This window comes from Callithrix jacchus, chromosome 1 (assembly GCF_049354715.1).
Source record: "Callithrix jacchus isolate 240 chromosome 1, calJac240_pri, whole genome shotgun sequence".
NCBI lineage: Eukaryota > Metazoa > Chordata > Mammalia > Primates > Cebidae > Callithrix > Callithrix jacchus.
This window is the reverse complement of record NC_133502.1, coordinates 166,083,803-166,111,709: the sequence shown is the minus strand read 5'-3', so window position 1 is coordinate 166,111,709 and position 27,907 is coordinate 166,083,803. Positions and strand designations below refer to the sequence as shown.

Sequence of the window (27,907 nt, the reverse complement as noted above, 5' to 3'; positions counted from 1 at the left end):
ACTAAAGCCCTTTTCTTTGGCAGCTGGGAGGTGGATAGCCTCATGCAAGCCTTCAAGCCCATCTCACCCTCCGCCTGGAAGCAAACCAAGGGCTGTTGGAGGTGAGCACTGTGGGAGTGCGGCTGGCCCTTCAGTTTGCATAGGACCTGGGAGGCCTGTGACTGCCAGCATTCCCGCATTTCTCGGACAATCTGCATGACTCAAGAGAGGCAGCCATAATCCTCCTAGGTACACAACTCCAGTGACTCAGGATTCTCACCCCGATCCCCTACAGCAACCTCAGCAAGACCCACCTAAGGAGAATCTTAGCTCATACATACCTAGACCTGCCCCCACCTGATGGTTCTTCCCTATCCACCCTGATAGCAGAAGACAAAGGGCATATAATCTTGGGAGTTCTAGGGCCTTCACCACCATCAGTCCCTCTCCACACTACTACAGCTGATACTTTCCGGAAAGTTCCACCTCTGGGCTGGAGGCCAACCAGCACAAAAATAGAGGATTAAACCACCAAGCTAAGGACCCTTACAGAGTCCATTGCACTCTCTGCCACCTCCACCAGAAGTGGTGCTGGTACCACAGCTGAGAGACCCATAAATGGTTCACATTACAAGACTGTGCAGACAACCACCAGTACCAGCCTGGAGCCTGGTAGACTCACTGGGTGGCTAGACCCAGAAGACAGACAACAGTCACTGCAGTTCAACTCACAGGAAGCCACTCCCATCGGAAAAGGGAAAGAGTACTACATCAAGGGAATACCCTGTAGGACAAAATTATCTGAACAACAGCCTTCAGACTTAGACTTTCCCTCTGACATAACTACCCAAATGAGAAGGAACCAGAAAATCAACGCTGGTAATATGACAAAACAAGGCTCTTCTACTCCCGCAAAAAAATCACACTAGTTCACCAGCAATGGATACAAACCAAAAAGAAATCCCTGATTTACCTGAAAAAGAATTCAGAAGGTTAGTTATTAAACTAATCCAGGTGGGACCCAGAAAAAGATGAAGCCCAATGCAGGGAAATCCAAAAAAAAATCATACAAGAAGTGAAGGTAGAAATATCATTCTCAGCAACCTGACACAAGAACAGAAAATCAAACACCACATGTTCTCACTCATAGGCAGATGTTGAACAATGAGAACACATGGACACAGGGTGGGAGCATCACACAGTGGGGTCTGCTGGGGAGAACTGGTGTAGGGATTTGGGGAGGGATAATATGGGGATAAATGCCAGATATAGGTGATGGGGATGGAGGGAGCAAACCACATTGCCATGTATGTACCTATGTAACAATCCTGCATGTTCTGCACATGTACCTGAGAACTTAAACTGCAATAAAATATTTTTTAAAAATATATATTCAATGAAATAGATAGCTTGAAGAAAAAAAGCAATAAAAATTCAGGAAACTTTGGAGACACTTTTAGAAATGTGAAATGCTCTGGAAATGCACAGCAATAGAATTGAACAAGTAGAAGAAATAAATTCAGAGCTTGAAGACAAGGTCTTCAAATTAACCCAATCCAACAAAGACAAAGAAAGACACAGTAAGAAAATATGAACAAAGCCTCCAAGAAGTCTGGGATTATGTTAAATGATGAAACCTAAGAACAATCGGTGTTCCTGAAGAAGAAGAGAATTCTGAAAGCTTAAAAAATATATTCGGGGGACTAATTGAGAAAAACTTCCCCAGCCAACTAGAGACCTAGACATCCAAATATAAGAAGTACAAAGAACACCTGGAAATTCATTGCAAAAAGATTTTTTCCTAGGCACATGTCATCAGGTTATCCTAAGTTAAGATGAAGGAAAGAATCTTAAGAGCTGTGAAACAGAAGCACCAAGTAACCTATAAAAGAAAACCTATCAGATTAACAGCAGATTTCTCCACAGAAACCCTAAAGCTAGAAGGGATTGAGGCCGTATCATCAGCTTCCTCAAACTAAACAATTATCAGTCAAGAATTTTGCATCCATTGAAACTCAGCATCATGTATGAAGGAAAGATATGGTCATTTTCAGGCAAACAAATGCTGAGAGAATTTGCCATTACCAAGCCAGCACTATAAGAACTGCTAAAAGGAGCTCTAAATCTTGAAGTGAATTCTGGAAACACATCAAAACAGAATTTCCTTAAAGCACAAATCACACAGGACCCATAAAACAAAAATATAAGCTAAAAAGCAAAAGCAAAATAACAAAATAACCCCAAAGTACCCAGGCAAAAAAGAGCATGATGAATGCAATGGTACCTCATATTTCAATACTAAGATTAAATGTAAATGACCTAAATGTTCCAGTTGAAAGATACAGAACTTCGCAATGGATAGTAACTCACCACCCAACTATCTGCTGTCTTCAGGAGACTCACCTAACACATAAGGACTCACATAAACTTAAAATACAGGTGTAGAAAAAGGCATTTCATGAAAATGGACCCAAAAAGTGAGCAGGAATAGCTATTGTTATATCAGACAAAACAAACTTTAAAGCAATGGCAGTTAAAAGAGAAGACAAAGAGGGACATTATATAATGGATGGTAAAAGGCCTTGTCCAACAGAAAGATATCATAATCCTAAACATATATGAACCTAACATTGAAGCTCCCAAATTTATAATACAATTTCTAATAGACCTAAGAAATTAGATAAACAGCAACACAATAATAGTGGGGGACTTCAATATGCTGCTGACAGCACTTAACAGGTAATCAAGACAGAAAGTCAACAAAGAAACAATGGATTTAAACTATACCTTGGAGCCAATGGACTTAACAGGTATATACAGAATATTTCATCCAACAACCACAGAATACACACTCTATTCAACAGTGCATGGAACTTTCGCCAAGATAGACCATAAGATAGGCCATAAAATGAGACTCAATAAATTTAAGAAAATTGAAATTATATCAAGCACTCTCTCAGACCACAGTGGGATAAAACTGGAAATCAACTCCAAGCCTTCAAAACCATGTAAATACAAGGAAATTCAATGACCTGCTCCTGAATGAGCACTGGGTCAAAAACAAAATCAAGATGGAAATTTAAAAACTCTTCCAACTGAGTAACAATAATGACACAACTTATCAAAAACTCTGGAATACAGCAAAGGCAGTGCTAAGAGCAAAGTTAATAGCCTACATCAAAAAGTCTGAAAGAGCACAAACAGACAATCTAAGGTCACATTTCATGGAACTCAAGAGACAAGAACAAATTAAATCCAAACTCAGCAGAAGAAGCAAAAGAATCAAGATCAGAGCAGAACTACATGAAATTGAAACAAAGAAAATACAAAAGATAAATGAAACAAAAACCTGCTTCTTTGAAAAGATAATTGAAATTGATAGAACATTAGCAAGATTAACTGAGTAAAAAAGAGAGAAAATCCAAATAACCTCACAAAGAAATGAAACAGGATGTATTACAACTGACACCACTGAAATACAAAAGATCATTCAAGGCTACTATGAACACCTTTTAACATATAAACTAGAAAACCTAAAGGAAATGAATAAATTCCTGGAAAGATACAACCCACCTAGCTTAAATCAGGAAGAATTAGATACCCTGAATAGACAAATAATGAGCAGCAATTTAAAATGATAATTAAAAAGTTATCAACAGAAAAAGTCCAAGACCTATGGATTCACAGCAGAATTCTACCAGACATTCAAAGAAGAATTGGTACCAATCCTTTTGACACTATACCACAAGACAGAGAAAGAAGGAACCCTCCCTGACTAATTCTATGTAGTCAGCATTACCCTAAAACCAAAACTAGGGAAGGACACAACCAAAAAATAAAGCTACAGACCACTATCCCTGATGAACATAGATGCTAAAATCCTTAACAAAATACTAGCTAACCAAATCTAAAAACATATCAAAAAGATAATCCACCATGACTAAGTGGATTTCATACCAGGGATGCAGGGATTGTTTAACATACAAAGTCAATAAATGTGATATACCACATTAACAGAATTTAAAACAAAAATCATATAATAATATCAATAGATGCAGCAAAAGACATTAGACAAAATCCAGCAATCTTTTATGATGAAAAATCTCAGCAAAATTGGCATACAAGGGACATATCTTAATGTGATAAAAGCCCTCTATGGCAAATCCATAGCCAACATAATACTGAATGAGGAAAAGTTGAAAGCATTCTCTCTGAGGACTGGAAAAAGACAAGGATGCCCACTCTCACCACTGGTCTTCAACATAGCACTGGAAGCCCTACTCAGAGCAGTCAGACAAGTGAAATAAAGGACATCCAAATAGGTAAAGAGAAAGTTGAACAGTCACTGTTTGCTGACTATATGATCATTTGCCTTGAAAACTCTAAGGACTCCTCCAGAAAGCTCCTAGAACTGATAGAAGAATTCAGCTAAATTTCCAGATACAAGATTAATCTACACAAATCAGTAGCTCTTCTATACACCAACAGCGACCAAGCAGAGGATCAAATCAAGAACTCAACCTCTTTTACAATAGCTGCAAAAAAATAAAATAAAATACTTTGGAATAAACTTAACCATGGAGTTGAAAGACCTCTACAGGGAAAACTGCAAAACACTGCTGAAAGAAATCATAGATGACACAAACAAATGAAAACACATCCTGTGCTCATGGATGAATGAAATGAATATTGTGAAAATGACTATATTGCTGAAAGCAATCTACAAATTCAAAGCAATCCCCATCAAAATACCACCATATTCTTTCAGAATTAGAAAAGACAATTCTAAAATTCATATGGAACTAAAAAAAAAAAGCCTGCATAGCCAAAGCAAGACTAAGCAGAAAGAAGAAATCTGAAGGTATCACACTGCCTAATTTTAAACTATACTATAAGGCCTTAGTCACCAAAACAGTGTGGAACTGGAATAAAAATAGGCACATAGACCAAAAAAAAAAAAAAAGTGAAGGGCAGAGACAAGAACCTGCAGCAGGTTCTTGCAAGACAATAGAGAACCCAGAAATAAACTCAAATACTTACAGCCAACTGATCTTTGACAAAAACATAAAGTGGGGAAAGGACACACTTTTCAACAAATGATGCTGGGATAATTGGCCACATGTAGGAGATTGAAACTGGATCCTCATCTCTTACCTTATACAAAATCAACTCAAGATGGATTAAAGACTTAAACCTAAGACCTGAAACTCTAAAAATTATAGAAGATAACATTGGAAAAAGCCCTTCTATCATTCTAAGTGAAGTAATTCAGGAATGGAAAACCAAACATTGTATGTTCTCACTGATATGTGAGAGTTAAGCTGTAAGGCTTAAGAATGATACAATGGACTTGACGGGAAGAGTGGGGGGAAGGAGGGGGATTAAAGACTACAAGTATAGTAGAGTATATACTGCTTGGGTGATGGGTGCACCAAAATCTCACAAATCACCACTAAAGAACTTACTCATGTAACCTAATACCACCTGTACCCCAATAACTTATGGAAAAATAAAACAAAAATAGAAGAAATTGCTTAATTCTGTTATGCAACTTAACAATTTTGCAGTAATAAGATGATCACTTTACAACAGCTTCTCCAATCCTTATGTTGTAACATTCTAGGATGTTTATCTATTTCTTGTAAGGGAGGCTGGGTTCACTCCAATTCTGAGAAAGTGTTTAAAGGCAAGAAACAAATTATATTGTATCAAGACTGAGTTATAACTTCCTAGTGTCACAGGGCAAATTTGTACCAACACCAGGATGAGGACTTGTGCCTCCTAAATGCAAGGCACCACAAACAAATGGGCTCAATGTTAAGAAATTACCTAGGCTCCTGTCTGGTCATATGATCCCCATTTCATAATGAAAGCACACAAAAAAATATTAATATATTTGATGACTGTGAAGTGCCTTTCACTATTTTTAGCACTTTGTTTGTATAAGCACTCATTTAATATATCATCCTTAACTGACAGATACACAAATTGAGACATCATCCAGATAAATGTCTTTGCCAGGGTCAACTGATGCCAATTAACTATTAGTATCCATGCAATTCATCATTTATACTATATATTTTTTTCCTCCATTCTGCTGTAGATGGTCTTCTACTTATTATTTCCCAGATTTATCATTTATATTTTTGATCTTCTTTTAGATTAAGAACTTAAAGATCCATCTGCAGAGCTATTCTTTTAAAATTTCCAGCTCAAATAACTCCTCCTCTGTTAAGCCTCCTCTGATTGCTTCTAGGAAGAACAGCCCTCTACTCCCCACCATCTTGGATTGTGAAGTAACTGTGTGTGTTTGTGTGTATTTGTGTTTGTGTGAGCGCTCACGCGTGTGTTATAACAATGTGTGTGTGCACGTGCACATGTGTTATAACAATGTGTGTGTGTGCGTGTGTGTGTGTGTGTGTGTGCATTGACATGTCTCTCTTACCAAAATGAATCTAAACTCTATACCTTTAGGGGTACTTCTTGTTCATTTACTTCTGCAGCTTCATGTGCCTTTTTAACCTCAGAGTAGCTTCTTTATAAATATTAACTGGCCAGATGAGTAAAATAAAGAACACTCTCAAGGAGAAAAAAGAAAGTGAAAACTTTATTTCCATGAACGTAACTGCCAACAAAACTGAGAGGTAGATATTATCCCCATTTTAAGCCAAGACAAACAAGACAGGTAACATAAGACAGGATCAGAACACAGATGTGTCTGATTCCCAAAGCTTTTGCTCTCTCTAATACAAGAGAAGAAAGAGGCACATTAATGGTCACACGCAGAAGCAGTTAATGTAGTTCACAGACAAGAAAGGAAGAAAAGAAGCAATGAGAAAATGAACATCAAAAAATAAGGAAGTTGGAATGCTGACAGGTCAAGGCAGAGAGAAAGACAAGACTTACTAAGCAAGAACTAACTTAGTGCCCAGTAAGAAACTGCAAAGGAAGGAAGATTGTGGTGACATTTAGACAGCTTAGAATGGCAACAGAATCGAGCTTCAGATATTTGGAAGAGTTTTCTTCAAAACTGTGGCAAGAGCCAGAAAAAGTGAAGGGCAGAGACAAGAACCTGCAGCAGGCAAAGAGGAAGCATGATTTAGAGGCAGATGCCATACATAGCTCAGGAAGGAAGTGCCTTGCCCCTACCGCTTGAGAAGGGGCATGCCCGGGAGTGCTGGCAGGAAGGACACTGTTGGTTGCTATTTGCAGTGGCATATGGATGAAGGATGATAGCAGCCCTATAGTGATATAAGGGACCACCATGAATGGCATTTCAAGAAAGAAACCAGGAAGGGTTGAGAAACTAGAGTTGTCTGTTTTTATCAATCCACAACTTGAAGTTTATTAATAAAGTTTGCTCTCAACTGACAATAATTTGCATATGCTAAGAAGCACAACAGGTAGAATGGTACCCTGTGACTAATAGTGTAGGAGCCTTGGAGATATCACTTTAAATGTCAAGTATGGGAAAGAAAAAATAATAATTGCAAGCATTAATCCACAAAAGTGCTTGACTTCAGACAAACTATTCTCTTCTCCTTTGAAATAATTAAAATGGCCAAGTAGACACATCGCTGAAATAGAGGAGACTCCTGTAAGAATGACATATAGCTTAATTTAAAAGCTTTTTGAATATGTAGGCAAAACTGAAGATATTCTCAGGATTAAAACATGGGGCAAAAGAGAAACTTCTCCTTCAAGGGAATTCAATCCATTATCATAATAACTCCTTGCATTTATAGAGCAATTCCTTACATTTTATTGGATCCTCTCTCTCGATTCTCAAAGTTTTCACAGAAGACGATGTAAAAAATAATGTTATCCCATAGATAAAGAAACAGAGACCAAAGAGCAAAGAGATCAAGAAATTTGCCTTTGTTCAATAGCTTGTCAGTGGTGGAGCCATTTCACTATCAAAGTCTTGCTTCCATAGTCTCTCACCTACAACTCAATCGAGTTGATAGCTTAATCCTGGTCAGAAATGAGGGAACATGGGAAATATTATAAATAAGTGGATACAACACAACTTGATGAATGAGTCTTCCATTCGCATATATCATCGGCAGGTTTAGAATGATAGAATCACATGTTAAGGATGCTGGAAAATCTGGATGATGGACTTACACCTCTTATCACAGAATAGAATTCCTGGAATGGATATGTACTCCAATCCCCACAATTTATAAGTAAGGAAACAGCCCTGGAGATGTGAACAGGCTAGAATGTCAGAGAACTGGCCTGACCCTCAGCAGCAGTTTGGTTCATTGCTTTCTGACTACCAGATTTTCTTGTGACACCTTCAAAATTTTTCCAAATCTTCATACCTTTTACGTAATTCATTTTGTCCCATTTTTTCCTAAGTTGGCCCACATTGTAAGCTTAATTATATTTTAAAGAGATAATTAATTCTTGGCTAGTCACAAAATTTATTATAAACAGTGAAAATAAACATATAACTATTAAAGGTAATACATTCATCTGTCAACCACATAAAATCATCTCATTTACTAACATGTCACACTTTGAAGATACTGATCTAACTTAAATGTCCCATTTTACAGATGAGAGACCTAAGCCCAGAGGTGGGCTCCCAGTGGCAGACCTGAATCCTAAACCACACTACCTCTACCTATGCTCAGTTACCTGATCTCAGCTGTTAATATGCCAGTAACTGGCAAAGGTATTCCCTGCTTTTAGTGGTGCTAGACTGTCAGGCTTGGACAAGAAACCGAAGCCACAGCTAATTCAGCCAAAGATGATGTGTGCAGCACTAGCCAGAGATTCTTCCCTTGCCGTTAATTTCAAAAGTGCTCTTTGCAAGCAGGAAAATTTTGACAGCAGGTATTTCCCATTGAGGAGCATTAGACTCTTCAGAAGACTCAGAGTCTCAGCTTAAAGGCCAAAACTACCAAAATTCAACCCTCAGTGATCACTATTCCAGTTCCCCTCAATGATAAGGAAATAGGAGTTTCTGGGAAGATTGTCAGTGGCCAAGCAAGTCTCTGCAAGGAGATTCTGTGTTTTCCAGGGAAAGTAATTTTTGGAATCGTAATACTCATGGGAAGCTGAATACTTAGCAAAAATGGAGTTAAATTTTACTTTGATATATTTTGGACTGGAAAAAAAAATCACATTGACAACAGATAATTCAGAGAGTTTAGAGAAGACCATGACATTTTTCGGGCATACATTTATGGGGGGGGGGTCCCAGCTACCCAGGATGATAAAGAAGAGAAATTGACAACATGATAGGTAGAAACTAGGAGAACTAAACGATTGACAGAACACAACATCTAAATGGATATAGTGAGCTCAGCATCAAATAGGCAAACTCTAGTATCCCTAAGAGTCTGATCCGATGGGATTGAGAAGAGTCACTATGCAGTGTAAAAGAAAAAGACATGATCTGACCAATGAGATGCCATCATTTTTTAATAAGAATGATTACGTATTCCATTCTGTTGACCTTGCCTTGGCTATCGTGAATCTGAGCAATAACTCTCAAGAACAAAACCAATAACCATATTAAATGTGGGCTATTAGTCTCCATTTGCCAATATAACAGTAATTTTCAAATCTGTCTGTGCATGAAAATTACTTGGGGAATATTTTAAAATATAAATTCCTTCGACCCAACCTCTGATATTGAACCAGAATTTCTAGCAATAAGGATCATAAAGATAGATAATTAGTATGTAGATACATAGACACATAGATAATAGAATCAAAATTCTTAAATGATTCTTAAGCCAAGCATTTGTTTTAAAGTGAGACATTGGAACTTGGTCAACTTGGTCACTTTCATATATTATTTCCATTTTAATAATTGAAAGAAAATGAGCTGTTGATTCCCTGAAATTCTTTGTGAAAATGAAGGTTGCAAAAAGAAGCTAGAAGAATATAGGAAAGATATAAGAGAGAGAACAAGTGACCTAGAGACGCAGGATCTAGGAACAGGTCTTGGAATAGAAAATACTTTTCTCCAGTTCCAACCATGTTCTCACTTATGAGTAGGAACTAAATAATGTGTAGACATGGACCTGGAGAGAGTGAAATAATAGACACTGAAGACACAGAAAGGTGGGAAGGAGGTAAGGAAGGAGAAGTTACTTACTGGGTACAAAGTACAGTGTTTAGTTGATGGTTACCCTAACAGCCTGGACTAAACAATTATGCAATATATTCATGTAACAAAATTGCACTTGCGCTCTCCAAACCTATAAAAATTAATATAAAAAGAAGAAAATACTTTTCTAACCTTGAAGAGAGCCTTTGCCATCCATCTAAAAAAAAAATGAAGTCAGAGTAGTGATAGCATAAAGTTGTCTTTTTTTTTAATAGTTTTCTTAAGCCTATTTTTATATAGTGTCTCCCAGGGAATCCCATAAATAGAAAGAGTATTTATTACTTTCTGATCAGGTGAAGATAGTTCCCAGAAAGAGTCTAAAGGGAAGGCAAGGTGAGTCCCAGGAAGAAGGGTCATGCACTAGCATCTCATGACCAAGACCTAGAAAGACAGAGGGACACGATCCTGGGGTGGGTGTGGATAGAATCAGGTTGAGTTATTTCATGTCAGTCCTGTGTTGCTTGGTCCATGGGAAATGGGGTGTTGTTCGTATGAGCCAAGAGCTCAAATAAGCAACTGGCTGGTTTTGATTTAAGTACATAGTGAGATAGTTTCCTAGGAGCATACAACACAAACGTGAGTTTAATTTTCAACAAAACACTTCTCTCATAAACATCATGTCATTTCTAAACCCTTATTGCCATTCCCAGAACTGCTTGCAGCCTTTCAGAAACCCATTATTTTATAATTATAATCAAGGCTATTAGGACAGGACAATTTGTGCCAAAAAGCACATTTACACTCAGAATTGTCACTTAGCACTATCACAGGAGGGATCATCTTTATTTCTGTAGAAATCAAGGAGAGTTGCAGACTCTGCCTTTTAAACTTTTAATTTCTAGATGGCATGGGAGTTACTGACCTTGTCTAAATTAGTCTCCATTCACTTCCACTAACCACCCCTGGCAGAGTAGCCCAGTACATTACAGCAAGCGATTATGTGATGGAAAGAATACAGCCCCAAGAATCGGGCCAACCCAAATTCATACCCTGATTCTGCTCCTTCCAACTGAACAACTCAGTCCTTTCATTTCAGTTCCTTCATCACTGGAATGGCAAAGCTACAAATACCTGCATCAGAAGGTCATTTTAACAATTAAATGAAGTAATATACAAGTAAAATGGTGCCAGGCATGCACTAAAAGCTTAGCAACTTTAAAAATTATACAGAATGTGTAGCAAGTGTTATTGTGATTAATACAAGCTGTGTGGCCTATGGCAAGTTACTCGTCCTCTCTGGGCTTCTCTTTTCTCATTTCTTAAATGAGGAGAGCAGTCTCTAATGCACGAGGTAACAGCAACCATCAGATGTTCACACATGGTGCTCAATATAGTAGGTTCCTTTTGATCAACCACTTACTCCACAGATTTTACTTTGAGTGGAAAAGTTCGGTGATCTCCATAAAGGCAGTCAGAGTGTGTGATCTTATTCCAACCATCTGGAAAGTCCTAAGGTTTTGGAACTTCCCCCATAACCTCTGTGTTTAATCACAAGTCTGTGATGCCCAGCAGGAAGTCAGATCAACAATAGACATGATAGAAAACCCTAAGCATGTTGTTCAAAGAAAGGCCTGATTTGTTCACTCTTAAAAATCTTTAATCCCATAAATCTTTGATTTATTTTGTCTTGCTCTTATGGCTGTAATATAAATAAAAACAAGTAATAACAATAATACATCTCTTTGTTTAATATCAGTCAAATTATAATGGTGAGAGGAGGTTTTATGCATTTTGTGAGAGCAGGGTGCTGTTGGCATAGAACAGTATTTAGAAGCCCTGTCTGCAGTGAAGTGGACTTAGATCCTAATCTCACTAATGAGCAAGTGACACTGGACACATGATAGAATGACTCCCAGACTCATACTCCTAATTTGTAAATTGGAAATACTTTAATATCTTCCTAATCCATTAATGTGACAAACTAAATGAGATAGCACAAATAAAGCCCTTGCATAAAACAATTGCTCAATTAAATGTAACTGTTGCAACTATCAACATTACTTTGACCAAGTAAGTTCTGCTAACAAGGCATTATTTCCTCCGTTTCGTGTATTAAGACCGGATCCTCAAAGCACGTGAGTGACTTTCACACAATCACACAGGTAAATGGAGATACTGCCTTAGACTGGTTTTCACTCTCCCAGGCAGTTCACTGTCACATTTTGTGCGAGTTCATTTAAGCCTCTCTAGAAGCCTGCTGATAAACTTTCTATAAACTTTCTAAAAAGTTATAGAGTCCAGAAGAAGGGTGGGGTCTGACAATCCCATGAGTAGAGACTGAGTCAGAAAGAAATGCCTCATTTTAGCTACAGTCATTTCTGTGGTTCCACAGGCTGGGAAAACAGCAATTGCTTTAGTGCTGTTACTGAGAAGACCTCCCTGTGCCCGCTTTATCAAGTCTTAGAGGAGTACCCATCTGTAGGGACAGTGTCCCTGTATTGAACATAATACATTATTTTCAATCCTTAGAACAACCTTACAAAGTAATACTTCTATTCTCATTTTACATTTGAGCTAAGTAGACTCTCAGAGAAGTGGAGCCCAAGGCACATGGTTTGATAAATAGTGAATCTGAGTTTTTGCTTTCTCCAAAGGCACACTGTCCAAAACACCAGAAACGTGGAAACACTGTGTTAATGCTCATTCTCGGTGTCTTTCTCGCCTCATTTTGTTCTATGTCCAGATTTTCTACTTATTGTTGATTATCTCTATTGTTTATGCATCCTTTGTTTGAAGCTCCTTCAAATCCTCTGTGGAAAGAGGATTGTAAATAAATTATTCGGTGTGTATAACGCATATACATATGTATTGGCTTAATGATTCCTGGTTTCAGTTGAGAAACCCTTGACTAGTGTCAACCACACAGAGAACTGCAGGAGTTTCACTTCCTGTTTTGCCAACTTTAAGCATGAAGCAATTGGGTGTGGAAGAATGAAAGTGTCCTTGAGTGAACCGGAGGCCTAGGCTCAGGTTTGTCACTTTCCTATTCTTTGGCCTATTGACAGATTTCCTCCATTGAACTTCAGCTTTCTCATCAATCATATGGAAAAAGTAATTATTTATTTGCTACTTCACTCAGCTAGTAATATATTTAAATATGACTATAGTTGTGTGAATATGTTTCAAGTTGTAAGGTATCGCACAAATTTAAGGCATTATAATTGGCATTAATTTCTCCTTATTCCACCCTTCATCCCTCTTAAACCCAGAGGGTTTAAAGGGCTACAAAGAGGCTATCTGAGACACGACTTTACTCTTTCTTCTCCTTCTGTTCTATGCATATAATTTACTTCCCTTCTTGTCCACTTCACCTGCCATTTCTAGAATTTCCATCGAGGAGAAGGAACTGACAGGAAGTAGGCCAATGTCAGCTTTGTATGTAGGAAATACTCCAAGTTGTATGTTGATCTTCCTTCTCAAAGCCCTGTATATTTGCTTGAATAAACACACATATACATAATTCATATTCAAATATGAATAGAACTGCACTTAAAAGTAGCACAGATATACACAAAATCACACATTTTCAAGCATACTAAGAAATTGATGCATACATCTATAGACAAACAATGATGTATGTATGTATGTTAGTTCCTTCGTTATCCACAGTTTCACTTTCCCAGGTTTCAGTTACTCATGGTCAGTCATGGTCTGAAAGTAGGTGAGTACAGTTCAATAAGACGTTTTGAGAGAGACAGCGAGAGAGAAAGAGATCACATTCGTGTAACATTTATTATAAAACGTTATTACAATTATTCAATTTATCATTAGTTGTTGTTAATCTCTTACTGTGCCTAATTCATAAAATGAACTTTACCTTAGGTATTTGTGTATAGGAAAAACTACTGCATATATGGGGTTTGGTACCATCTGGGATCTCAAAGATCCACTTGAAGTCTAAGAACATATCCACCAAGGATAAGGAATAAGGTGAGACTACTGTACAAGCACCACAAGAGTAGGGAACCCATCTTAAACAGCCTTAGACATCTACTTGAAATGCATCTATTCTTCAAAAGGTATAATCACACTCTCCTCTATACAGATATGATCATACAGACACACATACTTTCAAATACACACAACCCTGATAGGGACACACTGGTATATGTTGTTCAAAGGTATATGTTGTTCAAATGCATACATTCTCTTTCACTAGTACATGAGACATAGAAACACATCCAGGGATGTTCAACCACCCTAGACATGCTCAAACAAAACACAGTCTGACACACTCAGTAAAAAATCACACTTCTGAGTGTTCTCATAGTTGCAGTTTTGACAACTGAGTTTTGTTGTCTTTCCTTTTTTATAGTTTCATTCAGATATAGTTGATATTACAAAACTTCATATATTTAATATATTCAATTTGATGAGTTTAGACATAGTCATATACCTGTGAAACCATCACCATAATCAAGGTGATAAATATATCCATCACCTCCAAAAGTTTCCTTGTGTAATGGAAATATATACCAAATATATGGTAATATATACCATATATTACCAAAAGTACATATGGTAAATATACTTCATGCGATCTATCCTCTTAGAAAAATTTTAAGTGCATAATACAGTATTATGCATTATAGGAACTCTGCTATACAGCTGATCTTCAGGGCTAATTCATCTTGCATACTGTAATTTTATACCAATTAGACAACTCCCTATTTCTTCATTTCTCCCTTGCTCCTTTTCCCCAGGAACCACTGTTCTATTCACTGCTTCTTTGGGTTTGACTATTTTAGTATCTCATACAAGTGAAATCAGGCAGTATTTGTCTTTCTGTTACTTGCTTACTTTACATAGCATAATGACCTCCAGGTTTATCCATGATGTCATAAATGGCAGGATTCCCTCTTTTTTGTAGGCTGAATAAGATCCCATTATATGTATGTGCACATTTTCTTTGTCCATTTATTTTTCAATGGATATTTGGGTTGTTTCCATAACTTTGGAAACAGTGATTGTGAAAAGTGCTGCAATGAACATGGGAAGGTAAATATTTCCTTGAAATTTTGATTTCAATTATTTTGGGTATATACACAGAAGTGAGGTTGCTGGATCACAGAGTAGTTTTATTTTTAATTTTTTAGAAACCTCCATAGTGTTTTTCATAATGGGTACACCATTTTACATTCCCTCCAACAATGTAGAAGGGTTCCAATTTCTCTATATCCTTGATGACCCTTTATTTTTATAGCAGCCATTCTACCTGGTATAAGGTGATATCTCATTGCGGTTTTTATTTTCATTTTCCTGATGATGTCCTCATTGTCCTTTTCTTGAATATTCTGTTTCTGGGGAGGCTGGATGAACATTTTTTTCTGGGAACTCCCTTTATATGAATGAACCCCATTAATCTCAGACACATTGTTTTCTCAATGATAGCATCCACTCTTCCCAAAATGTGGTCAGGGAGCAGTGCCCAACAGGAAGCAGAAATGTATGTACTACCTGCATTGAATCCCTTCTCAAGTAGTTCCCCTGGCAGTGGGGAGGGTGCAGGGGAGGGATCCCAGCCCTCCATATCTCCCTGAAGAGATTCAGAGGTCCATTAAACATCAATTTTTCTGAAAAAAAAAATTTCTGCTGCAACTCATTTTATGGGGTCACCCCAAGTGTATAAGCCCATACGTTTCTGGAATCAAGAACAGGTGACCTCCTGAGGTCACCCCACTTCCTTTCTTGCCCAAATTGTCCATGATATGACCAGAAAGTGGACATTTTCTTTCCCTGTTTAAAAAAAGTACCCCCTTATAGAAATTATTTCAACACTGCTTTCATGACAGTCATAACTTAGGAGACAATAACTTTGAAATGATATTGAGTGACAAAGTGACAGAGTGTACTTTATATACTTCCTTAAAAAATGGTGGTTAAATAAATATGGATATTTAAAGCACATCCTGAACAACCTTATTTATGATATTGGCTTAAAGACATTAAAAAATAAGAACTGGAATATATTGTGTGTTTAAGTGGGGTATATTAAGTGTAGTTTTTAAAATTAATTAATTTATTTATTTATTTTTATTGCATTTTAGGTTTTGGTGTACATATGCAGAACATACAATGTTCCTTTAAATTAAAATTGTATTTGGAAGTTATGCTATTAATAATCTTCAGATTTTGACTTGTAATAATAAACTGTGGCTGGAAATCATGCTCTTAGAGACAAATAAAAATATGAAGTTACCTTAAAAAAAATAAGAACTGGACATATAAAAATAAAAATATATTAGGGGTTATTAGTTGAAAAACAGAGCAGTCTCAAGAATGATGAGGATGATTGTGAGCATGTGTTAATCAGGTCTCCTTAGGAATTAGCCACTAAGCTTTAACCTCTGTAAGGAAACTGATTTAAAATGGAAGGTGCATCTTGCATCACCAGCCCAATGAGTCATCAAGTAGAGTTTAAATTCAATGGAAAAGGAAAAAGTGAACACCCAGTTCAGTCAAAACTACCAAAATGGTTTTATGACGGCTATGACATAATATATAATGTAATTTCCATTCAAAAGACTCAGGAGAAGAACAATGCCTCTTTCTGCTTTCTCTGTCCTTATTCAACTTGATGAGGTAAGAGTTGAAATGACTTTCTCTGTCATGGGTTCCTTGGCTGACTTGGTTGAAATGCCCACCTGGAACGCTCTGTATTTTAGTGTAGCATTTATTCCCTCTGCACTGGAGGCACCATGAGATTAGCATCCCCATGTATCTTGTGAACCATGGAATTACTTGGCCTTAGCATAATGCCTGGCATGAGACAGCATTTAATACTTGTTAACTTAACAAGTGTTGGGCCCAGCTGGGCAAGAAATGCCTCAGAAGTTGGTTTTTGTTTTTTCCCTCTTCAGATAGTTATTGCTTCTTGCTAATTGCATCCTGCACCCACTGCTCCTTCTGGACTCCACGGTCTACCATTTAGCAGGGCTTTTCTGAGTCGTCTCCAGAAGATGTGCCTCCCCAGGACACTGTCCTCCCATTCCAGGTAAGTGTTCCTGCTGAGAAGGCGGTACAGCTCCACCTGCTGCCTGAGCAGGGACTTCTCCACCTTCTGCAGGACAATGAAGATGATACCAGCACGACTGCTCAGAAACTGCCAGGTCTGAGCAATCTCATATTCAAAGATACACCAGCGGCTCTGGATGAAGTGCTGGGATACCACAACAATCACCTTTCGGCTTTTATGGAAACCTTCATGGATGATGTTGGCAGCAATGGCCACACCAGGAATAAAGTCTCTGTAGTGAAGGCAGAGATGAAAGGGAGGCACCCCTTCTTCTAAATTCTTTACTAGTTCATTCCTTACCCAGTCCTCATCCTGGCTTGAGTAGATAACAAAGGCATCATAGGTGTTTTCACCTCTACCATACTTTATGCAGCCAGCAAGAAGCATCAGGTGAAAATAGAACTTATAGACCAAAAGTGCTACAACAGATACCACAAACACACTGAGCACTGACACACCAATGATGGTCTTACTCATCTGACAGGTGATATTCAAACTCAGCACAGGTATGCCCTTCCTATTTAAAGGAGATGCACATTCCATTTGTTCAACTTTCACCAAGAGCCGCCTCTGGTCCTTGATCCACTGCAGGAAACTCTGGTGTTCACAAGTACAAGCAAAGTCATTTTGAGTAAGATTTAGGAAAGCTAGACTACTTGGAAAACGCTGTAGTTCCTGATTTTTGGAAGTCCCTATGTGATTGAGACTGTAATCCAGAACCTGGAGGGAGTAGAGATGCTTATAAGGAAATGTATCCAATGCAAAGAAGTTGTTGTGGCTCATATTTAGTACCTGAAGTCTGGGAAGTGAGTCAAATGCTGTTGGAGACACCTGCTCCAGTTGACACTCAGAGAGGTCCAGGAATATCAAGTTATTCAGATCTGTGAAGATATCTGGAAGGAAGTTTTTCTGGAAAGAATTTCCAGCCATTTTCAAGACTTTGAGACTGAACAAGCCATTAAAGATGCCATTGAAAGCAACTCTGGTGTGAGTATGAGAAATGTCAAGGTAAATGAGGTTTCTGAGTGATAGGAATACTGAAAACTCGCTCATTTGTTTCAAATTGGAATGCTGGAAATCCAGGTGTTCTAGTTGTTCTAAGCCCAAGAAGTTTGACCCCATGGTAATAACATCATTGAAGCTCAGATCTAAATACTTTAGGCTGGTTGTCCCAAAATCAGATTGAGAACAGCAACCTTTGAAACTCAAGCCATTTCTACTGAGATCTAGAAACTCAAGGCTTGGCAGATCAACTTCTGAAAAAGGATTCCCACCTTTGTTGGCAGTGAAAGTAAGCCTTTTGAGAGATTTGAGTTCCAGTGGAGGAAACTGTTCAAATTTACAATTGACTAACTCTAAATGTTGCCATCTGAAATTATAAGAAAAGTCTTCTATTCTTTTAATATACACACTCACCAGGGAAAATGAAGAAACATTTGCCAAACAATTAAATAAGTCAATAATATCATCCGGAAAGTCATCTAAGTGTGCTAATCGGAATTCTTTGATGCTCAAATTGCACAGGCCCTCCAGAGCAGATTTGTCAAAGTCTTCAATATTTCTTTCATTTCTAAATTCTCCCAGAACCAGACGATGGACTTCTAACCCAGCCAGACCTCGAATGCAAGTTTTCATTACATTTAAACTATCAAAATTATTTCTCAAAGTCAGCTTACGGAGCCTAATTTCTTTAAATGCACCTGGTTGAATAAAGTTTATAGGGTTCAGGGACAGGTCTAAAGAGAGATTGAGTAGGGGCATTTGATGTAGAACCTGCAAGTCTTGGCAATAAATATTTTGAATATTGTTACTAGAAAGGTCTAAGTGCTCTAGATTGGTCAAATTAGAAAAATACTCAGGTAATTTGAAAGATTGGATTAGATTGTGAGCTACATTAAGGTCCTTCAAAGTTTTGAGATGTCCAATGGGGAAGTTCTCTAGCGATAACAGATGTGTCTCCACAGCCACCAGCTTCTGTAAACTTGATAGTCCATAAAAGGCTCCCAGGGCTAAATTCTGGATAGGATTTCCTGTCAATATTAAGGTGGAGAGATGGCTTAGGTTCTGATATGCCCCATCTTCGATTGTCTGGATTTCGCACCTACAGGAAAGAAAGACACAGATTATATAATACTTCTGCTGAATAGGAACCTAAAATAGAATATTAATCCTAGTCATCCAGCTCGTCATACAGATGTGATTGGTCATATGATTGTGCATAGGCAAAGACGTCAAGCAGGACAGATGATGATGGCATGAGCAAATAGGAAGCCCCACAGATTGAGGTATTATCATACCTGCTGCAATGGTAGGCTCTTTTTGTCATGTTATGTACACATCACAAGCAGAAGAGAAAATCCATATGAACGAAATCAGCTAAAGATCAATAATTGAGATATATAAGAATCATGTGATTGATAACGTATGTAATAGCCTTGGATCAATTTTAGCCATTTTCTGTCACACAAAATTGTGATCATACGTCTTATTGATACAGATAATGTGGATAGTTGTTAGTTGTTAGTCATGATAAATGGTAAATATCAATTTCAAAGATATAAAAAATTACACATAAGTGTCACAGATTCTCTTAACGTTTATAAAAAGTTGTGTGTTCATGATAGTGAAATGTTTGAAAGTCATTTTTACAACAGGTACATGCTTGTAACAGGCTTTAGGAGTGAGTTGTGTGTAAGAAAGGGAAAACTATGTGCTATGAGAGTTCACCTCCAGAGAACTATTGCAGACCAAGAGATCAAAGTAGGCTTCTCTGAGAACACTTAAGTTGAAAATTGAAAGATTAGTAGAAGTTAACATAAAAGGAGATTAAAAACAGCAGACACAAAAGCCCCAAGGTTGACAGCAAAAATGACATGTGAAAAAATCATGACAAATACCTTCCATGGTTGAATTGCAGAGATGAAATTGGAGTGTACAATGTGGAGTTGTAGAGAAAGTTTTTCTATTAGGCAGAAGTTTACTAATAAGATGAAGAGTTTTGAGTTTTATCCCAAGAGAAATGGAAGCCATGCTACATACAATGTTCATAGACATGTCCTAGAGACAAGGCTTTTATACAGCCAGCAAACAGCAACCCAATGATAAAGTCCTTTAGCATTGCTGGTCAGTTACAATGTACAAATAAGTTATTCCTCAATCCAGCCTTAATTGTATTTACAATATTCCCCACCTGCTATAGCTTCTTCAGCAGTTTCCTAAATAATAAAAGCAATGTGGTCCAAGCTTTTGTTATTTATTGATAACTAGATAAAGGATAGGCAATACAGTAGAAAGAATACTGGAAGAGGGGACAATATAGCTTCGTTTGGTGTCTCTGCAGTCCTCTCCTACTGTGTGATCTTGAGCACCTCTTTTCCTCTCTGGGTTTTAGTTACATTTTCAAATGAAACAGCTGAACCTGATCATTTTTTAAATTCTTTTTTCAATTATATGATTTTACAGCCTATTATTTTATCTTTGCATTGCTCTTTACATCAGACAAGAATGAAAGGATCTTGCTGTGTCTCTATGTCATTACATCAGTGATAATCACTTTAGAGAAGCAGAGTATTAAGACAAAGAGAACATTTAACTTAGATACTGGAGATGTGAACTTAAGACTCTGATCTGTGGCTAACAAGCTATGATTATGTATATAAGTCAATGGAATTCTTCAAGCTTCAGTTTCTTCATCTATAAAAAGAAATATATATATATGTATATATTTAGATTTTTATATAGATTTCTATAGGGGGAATAAGGCTGCTTGGTCTATCACAAAGCATTCTTACAAGACTACTTGAGTTACTGTATGTGAACACTGTATGAAAAGGCGAAGGGTGTCTATTGTGCTAGCCCTAATTCAGAATCTTCTATGGGCTAACCAGAAGGGAAGGCAGCCTCTTTGTAAGCACATATTTAAGGTTTCTGGGGCAAGTTTCTTAGGTATCTGGTGGATCGAAGATGAAGATGAATTACATAAGAAACATTGTTTGATGAAAAACCACTTCTTCTTTGAAAAAAAGGGAGAGGTGGTCTACCTTGACAAAATTTTGACACAGAAAACTGAAATGTAGAATATAATGACATAGATGCAGCTGGTAGGCATTATCCTAAGCAAATTAACAAAAGAACAGAAAGCCAAATGCCATGTGTTCTCACTTTATAAATAAGGGCTAAACATGGAGTACACATGCACATACAGATGGCAACAATAGACCCTGGGGATTACTAGAGACGGGATGGAGAGAAAGCAGCAAGGGTTGGAAAACTAACTATTAGGCACTATGTTCACTACCTGAGTGATGGGATCAACTGAACCCTACACCTCAGCATTACACAATATAACCATGTAAACCCCTGCATCTAAAATAAAAGTTGAAATTATTTAAAAAACTAATGAAATTCTATAATAACAATATTTTATGCTTATAAAATATACTTCATAAAATTTTTAATATATACAGCATGTTAATATTTATTATCACATTTAATCCAGCAGGATAAGTTTCATCATTTCCATCGATCAGAGGGAGATGAAGTAATATGCCTAAGGTTACATGTTATAAATATTGGGGTAAACTTGGCTCAGGTCTTCTGACTCCCACAGGGCTCTATGCACTATGCCACTGCCATTGAATTATTGCATTACCCCTTTGTTATATCCTATCTATGTCCAAATTACAGTATAATCGATCACATGTTCATTCTTCTACAGAAATGTCTGCTCTAAAAGAGATTTTTATACTGTGACCTTAGTCTTTATCAAGAATTTCTATAATAAGTAATATGTAAAATGGTTTACAAACTATTGCAGAGAACATAGTCCATTATCTAGTTCAATTTGCAAATAAGGCCCGTGATGATGATGAAAACCCTTCTAGAATTTGGTTCCCCTGAAATATCATAATGACAATTTCATCTGCCACAACAAATGATATACTTCCCTGCATCAGAAAAGAAAAGCTTAGCCACTATTCCCTACCCACAGCAGATGTTTCCCTTTGATTTTGATATCTTTCTCCTTGGGTTACTTGTCTTTTTCTAATTCCCTATCCTCTACTCTACTTTTAATATTCTAGACATTATTTGAACCTTATGCAGTTCATGAAATCTTTCTTGACTACCCACCACAGAGAAGGCCCCTATTCTGAACAACACAATTTGTAACCTCTACTTTAAACATAGCACATCACCTATTATTATATATCACTATCTTTATATCAGCTTCAAGATCCAAAATCTCAGAATTAAAATTTGTTGAATATATACTGTCTACCCAGCACCATATCCAGGACTTTAAGGTATTAACTCTTTCAAGAAGATATTCCTCCTTAACAATGGGGGCTGTGTGCTATATATCAATATATGCCTGTTTTCTTGCAGAGTGTACAACATATAGCAAGTAGTCAATAAATAGCTGCTTATAAAATAATTTAAGCTAAAATTCTCTCCTGTCTTAGAAGAAAACCTAAAATTAGAATTGTCCTTAGAAGCTGTCTCGGCCAACTGCCTATTTCTCAGATGAGAAAACTGAAACCTGGAGAACAGACGTGGCTTGCTCAAGGTTTTATAGCTAATAAGACATCTAATGTGTGAATGAGTAAGTGAATGCAGATGAGACTTCACCAACCAAGCTTTCTGGTCCAATAAAGAAATTATAGGACAAAGAACATCTCACCTTGAGCAGTATGTAAAAGTGCGTTCATTACCTGGATAAATCCAGCACCTGCAGTTCTGGGAAATTGAAGAAGCTATGGCTGCCTAAATGCCTCAGGGGGTTAAAGCTCAGGTCCAGGTTCTTGGTTGAGAAGGGGATGTTGTCAGGGATTTTGTAGAAATTCAGTTCCATGCATTGATAAGTAATGTTTGGAACCACCTGCAATGATTACACATAAAATGAAGGATCTTTACTGCATGCTCTGCCAACTCTCCTCTTTCAGACTAGAGACTCGGTGGGGGAGGGGGCTCTTTTTGTGCAAGCACAAAATCCAGTCAACTTTTTTTAATCCATCCTTCCATCCATCCATCCATCCATCCTTCAATCCATCTGACCATCCCTTCACTCAATTCATATTTATAAAATGTCTAACTCTAGATTAGAAAGTGAAGAGCACCTACTTTGTGCTCAGAATTCCAACCTCTGTGATAAAATGGCAGCATTTAGTGAAAAGCAATGGAATCAGGGGGTAAAGGGCTGAGGCTCCAGAATCTGAAAGCTCTGGGTTTTACGCCACCTCTTTTGTGTGGTTTAGGGCAATGTCTTTAAAAAAAACTAAAACATCCAGGGCATGTCAGGGTGATGGGAGGCAGCTAGGGGAGGGATAGCAAGGGGTGGGGGAATTGGGGAGGGATAATATTAGGAGAAATACCTAAGGTAGATGATGGCGGAGGGTGGGATAGATGCAGCAAACCACCATGGCATGCATATGCCTATGTAACAAACCTGCACATTCTGCACATGTACCCCAGAACTTAAAGTGTAATAATAATAATAATAATAATAAAGAAGACCAAATGCGCAGCTTTTCTAATGTCAAAAGAGTTATAGTTATGTAAATCACTATTTATGTTTCTGTTAACTGGGTCTTGTTCTCAGCAGAAAAAGGAGAAAATTTTTATCCTTAAAAATGAAAATTAAATCAATTTAAATATATACAATAAAACTCAACAACGATAACAAAACACCCTCAGTGAGCCTCGTTTTATCATATGTAAAATGTAGGTAACAAAATATCCAATAGCATTCTCACTGCAGTAGCACATATACTAAAATTGGAATGATACAGAGAAGATTAGCATGACCCCTGCACAAAGATGACACACAAATTCATGACGTGTTCCATATTTTCATGATCTGACAGCAAATCCCCATGGCACTCATTTATCTATGTAACAAACCTGTGTGCTCAGCACAAGTACCCCTGAATTTAAAATAAAAGTTGAAAATTTAAAAAAATAAATAAAATATCCAGTATCATTCTAAATATCCCACATTATATAGCACCTTGGGGAGACTGTCTGACAGTCAAGATATCCAGACCTTCCTTAATCATAGTCCAGATTTTGACAACCGCATTCTTTTTCTTGGTTCACTAAGCCTTGAGCAGACTGATGCAGAAATAGGGGGAAATCTTTAGAGTGCATGGATTCCCATGGTGGAACCCAGCAAATAAGGTCAAGAGCTTTATGCTGTCTTTGTTCTTATGCTGCTTTCTAGCCTACTTTCCCACATTCTTTGTAAGCCTAATTCTCTAACACTCCCATCTAATTTCGGAACTCTTTCATTTCCTCCAACAAAATTCCTTGCTGAAGCCAGCTAATTGTAGTTTTCTGTTGTTTAAACCAATAGAATCTATTTGAAGGATTCAAAGAGATAAGGTATTTAAAGAGCTTATTTAAAAGCCCAATACAGTATTAATGATCAATAGATGTTAACATTAATCATTATTATATATTATTAATCTCTTATATCTTATATACTTTCACTTAATCTTCAAATAAGCATTTTAAAGATGAGGACAATTTTAAAGACGAGAAATTCAAAGACATGAAGTAATATGCACAAAGTCAGAGTTCAAACATGCAGGTCTTCATTGACATGTCTGCTTAAATGTTACATGCCATAGGAGCCTCAAAAACAATGTTTAATAGACACAGAACAGTGCCACACAGCCTTTCCTTGCCCTCTTTTACTCCCTTTCACAGGATGTATCAGCATCTATCATTATGTTGTCCATGTGATTGTTCATATCCTGCACTCCGTTGCAAGTTTTGATGGTTTTGCCCACTGCTTTGTCTCCAGCACTGAGAATGGTGTCTGGCAAATGGTTGACGCTCAATAAATATCTGCTGAATAAATGAATAACTGATTGAATAACTGATTAAATGAGGGTCTACTTAAGTGCAAATCATAGGCATTTTCTGCCAAGTCCCGTGGGCATTGCAAAGAAAAATATGATGTGGCTCCAGATTTCAGTGGACTCACAGTCTAGAGTAAGAGTTTAGATAGGAGCGAAGCTAACACTGTCTAGAGTGGCCATACACTAGGCTTAGAAAATAGGTCCTGTGGTTCAGAGAAAGCAGAGATCAAGTCTGGATTCAGGAAAGACTTTCCAGAGAAAGAAAGATTTTAAAGTAGGTCTTCAAAGATGAGTAAGGCTTAGATATGCGGAAAGGGGAAGAAAATCTTGTCGTAAGGAGAGGACAATGTGAGCACAGAAGGAGTGGAAAACAAACTCAGATTAGCTGGTGAGTGGTGAGAGTGGTGAAACCTGAGTCAGAGGGCAAGCCAGATCAGGAGGGCTTCAGAGTTTGTCCTGCAGCAATTATTTCAACTGTCTGTCACATATAAATTTAGTGGCTACTGTGTGCTGGGAATATAGTGATAAGTAAAACCAGCAATGATCCTGCCTCCTTACAGATTCCATTTCAAAGTAGAGAGAGAAAATAAACAAACCAAAATATGAAATGTCGTGCTCTAGAAAAAAAAAATAAGCATTATAAGGGGATAAGGCAAGTAAGTGAGGGCTGGGGAGCTCTATATGGGACAGTCAAGGAAGACTGCCCTGAGGAAGAGACATTTAAGCAGAGATCTGAATGGAGTAATTAACCATGAAAATGACTAGGGCTGCACTGACCCACATGGTACTCACTGGCCATACACAGTTATCAAACACAAGAAATGTAAATAGTCTAAACTGAGATGTGAGGTAAATGTAAACTACATGCTAAATTTCAGACTTAGTACCTAACAAGGAATGTAAAATATCAGTAATAGGTAAATATATATTAAAATTTTAAACATTATTTTGAATTTGCTAAGTTAAATAAAAATATTATCAAAATTAAATTCACTTAATCTTTTTTTCAATGAGGCTACTAAAAACTTTAAAAGTACATATGTGGTTCACATAATATTGCCATTAGATAGCACTGATCTGGCATTCTAGGCAGAAGAAATAGCCAGTACAAAGGTCCTGTGGTAGAAAACTGTTTTAATGACAATAAAGAGTTACTAAAAGTTTCTAATGAGAGCAATTTCTTAGGTTGAAGCCAAAGCAAAAATAATGACTAATGCAAATACATAACAAACAAAAACATGCAGAATGAATTAAAGGAAGAAGACTGGAATCAGGAAAGCAGTCCCTGTATAGAAGTCAGGGCCAGGGGAAATGAAGGCCTGCCTTACAGGGATGGAGAGGCTTCAGGGACTGACAGGGAAAGGCACATGGGTAAAAGAAGGAGTCAAGGTTGACTCTGGTTTTATCTCAGAGTGATCCTGATTAGAGAATCTATCCCCATCAACCTAACAGCAGAGAGATACAGAGAAGAGGACAAGGAGGAAGACTATGGGCAGGGAATTGTGGGAACAGGGCTTTGAGATAATGAATTCATCTTTTCTAAATATTACTCTGTTTTCTCCCATATTCTCAACTTCAGGACTGCAGCTGTCTTTGCTTCTCCTGAGTGTCTGACCCGGCCTCACTGTAAATCATTTTCTTAGCTGTTTGGCTCTACAGTGGGTTTCTAAAGCAACTGTGAAGTCTGTGCAGGGGAAAATCACAAGATCCATCATGAATAAGGTTACCAATCAGCTGGGTGGTATTTCACAAAGAAAGAAACTGTTGCATTAGCTGATATCATACTTCATTCCCTCTTGCTCTTTTCTTCTCTCTCTCCTTTCTTTTTCCATTCTCTTATTTTATTTACCCTCTGGACCAAACTATGTGACTGCATACAGAAGTCTGACACCCACCTAGAAAGTTCTTTCTCTTCAGTCACAAACAAGCCATCTTCTTCCTGAGATTGAAGGGGCAAGAAGACTGCTTGAAGCTGTGTGTAAAGACCACCAGTGGGATAAAAATGACACCAAAGTGGTCTGCTTACTCTCTAGTGAAGAAGGTATTATTATAACTCTTTTATCAGTGTGAAAACTCGTCTCAGAGAGGTTTATTTCTTCAAAGAGCCACAAGGTAGCAGAGCAGAGATTTAAGCAGATCTACGTAATCTAATGCCCCTGTTAGCACTCAAAAGTTGCAAATGGAACAAACCCCCATTGGCTGCCGTTAGTGCCCTCTAACCGTGAATTAGTGGATCTCTGTGGCTTCCTGAGTCTCTAAGGTAATTTAATTCTTTTTTGCAAAAGTAAACAAACCAGGGCACACAGTATGAAGTTCTGGGCAGAAGCCAGGGAAAGTTCAGAGGAGCTGACACCAGCCACATACCTCCACGCAGGGCTCCCAGCTTTCTGGTCTCACGCAGGAGAGGAATGCCATGGCTGGGATCAGAATCCCAGCCAGGCATGAAGCAGGCATCATCCTGGCATCATCCTCACTGCTTCTGTGAGCAGCAGTGGCCCTGTGAACAAGTGGCTGGCTATCACCTTCTGAAAGGGCAGAGATTCTGAGGCACTGATGTCTTCTCTTCCTGGAGCCAGTGCCCCACAGCAATTGGTGTATTCAAAACAGCTCTGGGCTAAAGAGTGAGAGGAAGTGAGAGTGTCGACCTTAGCATCCTGGACTTTTGTTTCTCTAATAATTATCTCTTTTGTCACAGGAGAGGAAGTTAGAAGAAGAAGAAGAAGAAGGAAATGTCTGCAGACCAGTAGCTAAAGAAACAGCAAGAGGAAGCTAGTTGGCTTTTATCCCAGGACATCATCTGACCTCTGACGTAGGCGTGGTGACTTTAGAAAACAGTCAGATTCTGTTAAAATAGTCCTGGTAACTCTCTAGGATGATGATGATATTCCAGTTTTGTTTCAGTTGTAAAAACACCATTTGTAT

The 27,907-nt window shown here is 37.7% G+C and overlaps 1 protein-coding gene and 1 non-coding gene across 5 annotated transcripts; one reads left to right on the top strand and one right to left on the bottom strand.

The window, feature by feature from the left end:
* Nucleotides 1–13,821: 13,821 nt before the first annotated feature.
* On the bottom strand, nt 13,822–27,529 carry TLR4 (toll like receptor 4). 4 transcript variants are annotated; one of them, XM_035255811.3, is made up of 4 exons: nt 27,350–27,529; nt 26,881–26,924; nt 22,835–23,001; nt 13,822–19,224 (listed from the first exon to the last, which is right to left on the bottom strand). In XM_035255811.3, the coding sequence occupies exons 3-4, from the start codon at nt 22,972–22,974 to the stop codon at nt 16,986–16,988; spliced, it is 2,379 nt and encodes a 792-aa protein (XP_035111702.1). In that variant the 5' UTR covers nt 22,975–23,001; nt 26,881–26,924; nt 27,350–27,529; the 3' UTR covers nt 13,822–16,985. The 4 variants fall into 4 exon arrangements, with proteins under 4 accessions (XP_035111702.1, XP_078206582.1, XP_035111699.1 ...); XM_078350456.1 differs by lacking the exon at nt 26,881–26,924 and having other exon boundaries at nt 22,804–23,001; XM_035255808.2 differs by lacking the exon at nt 26,881–26,924.
* Nucleotides 23,868–23,974, top strand: LOC118148086 (U6 spliceosomal RNA). Its single transcript, XR_004734880.1, has one exon. It is a non-coding gene; the product is annotated as a U6 spliceosomal RNA (small nuclear RNA).
* Nucleotides 27,530–27,907: the final 378 nt, after the last annotated feature.

Bases quoted from the DNA above. Each gene is read 5' to 3' on its own strand.
- TLR4 (XM_035255808.2), bottom strand. From the start codon at position 27,442: ATGATGCCTGCTTCATGCCTGGCTGGGATTCTGATCCCAGCCATGGCA. The intron at 23,002-27,349 runs GTATGTGGCTGG...TAATCATTGCAG, and splicing joins GCTGGGAGCCCTGCGTGGAG to GTGGTTCCAAACATTACTTA. The intron at 19,225-22,834 runs GTAATGAACGCA...TCTTTCCTGTAG, and splicing joins CAGGTGCTGGATTTATCCAG to GTGCGAAATCCAGACAATCG.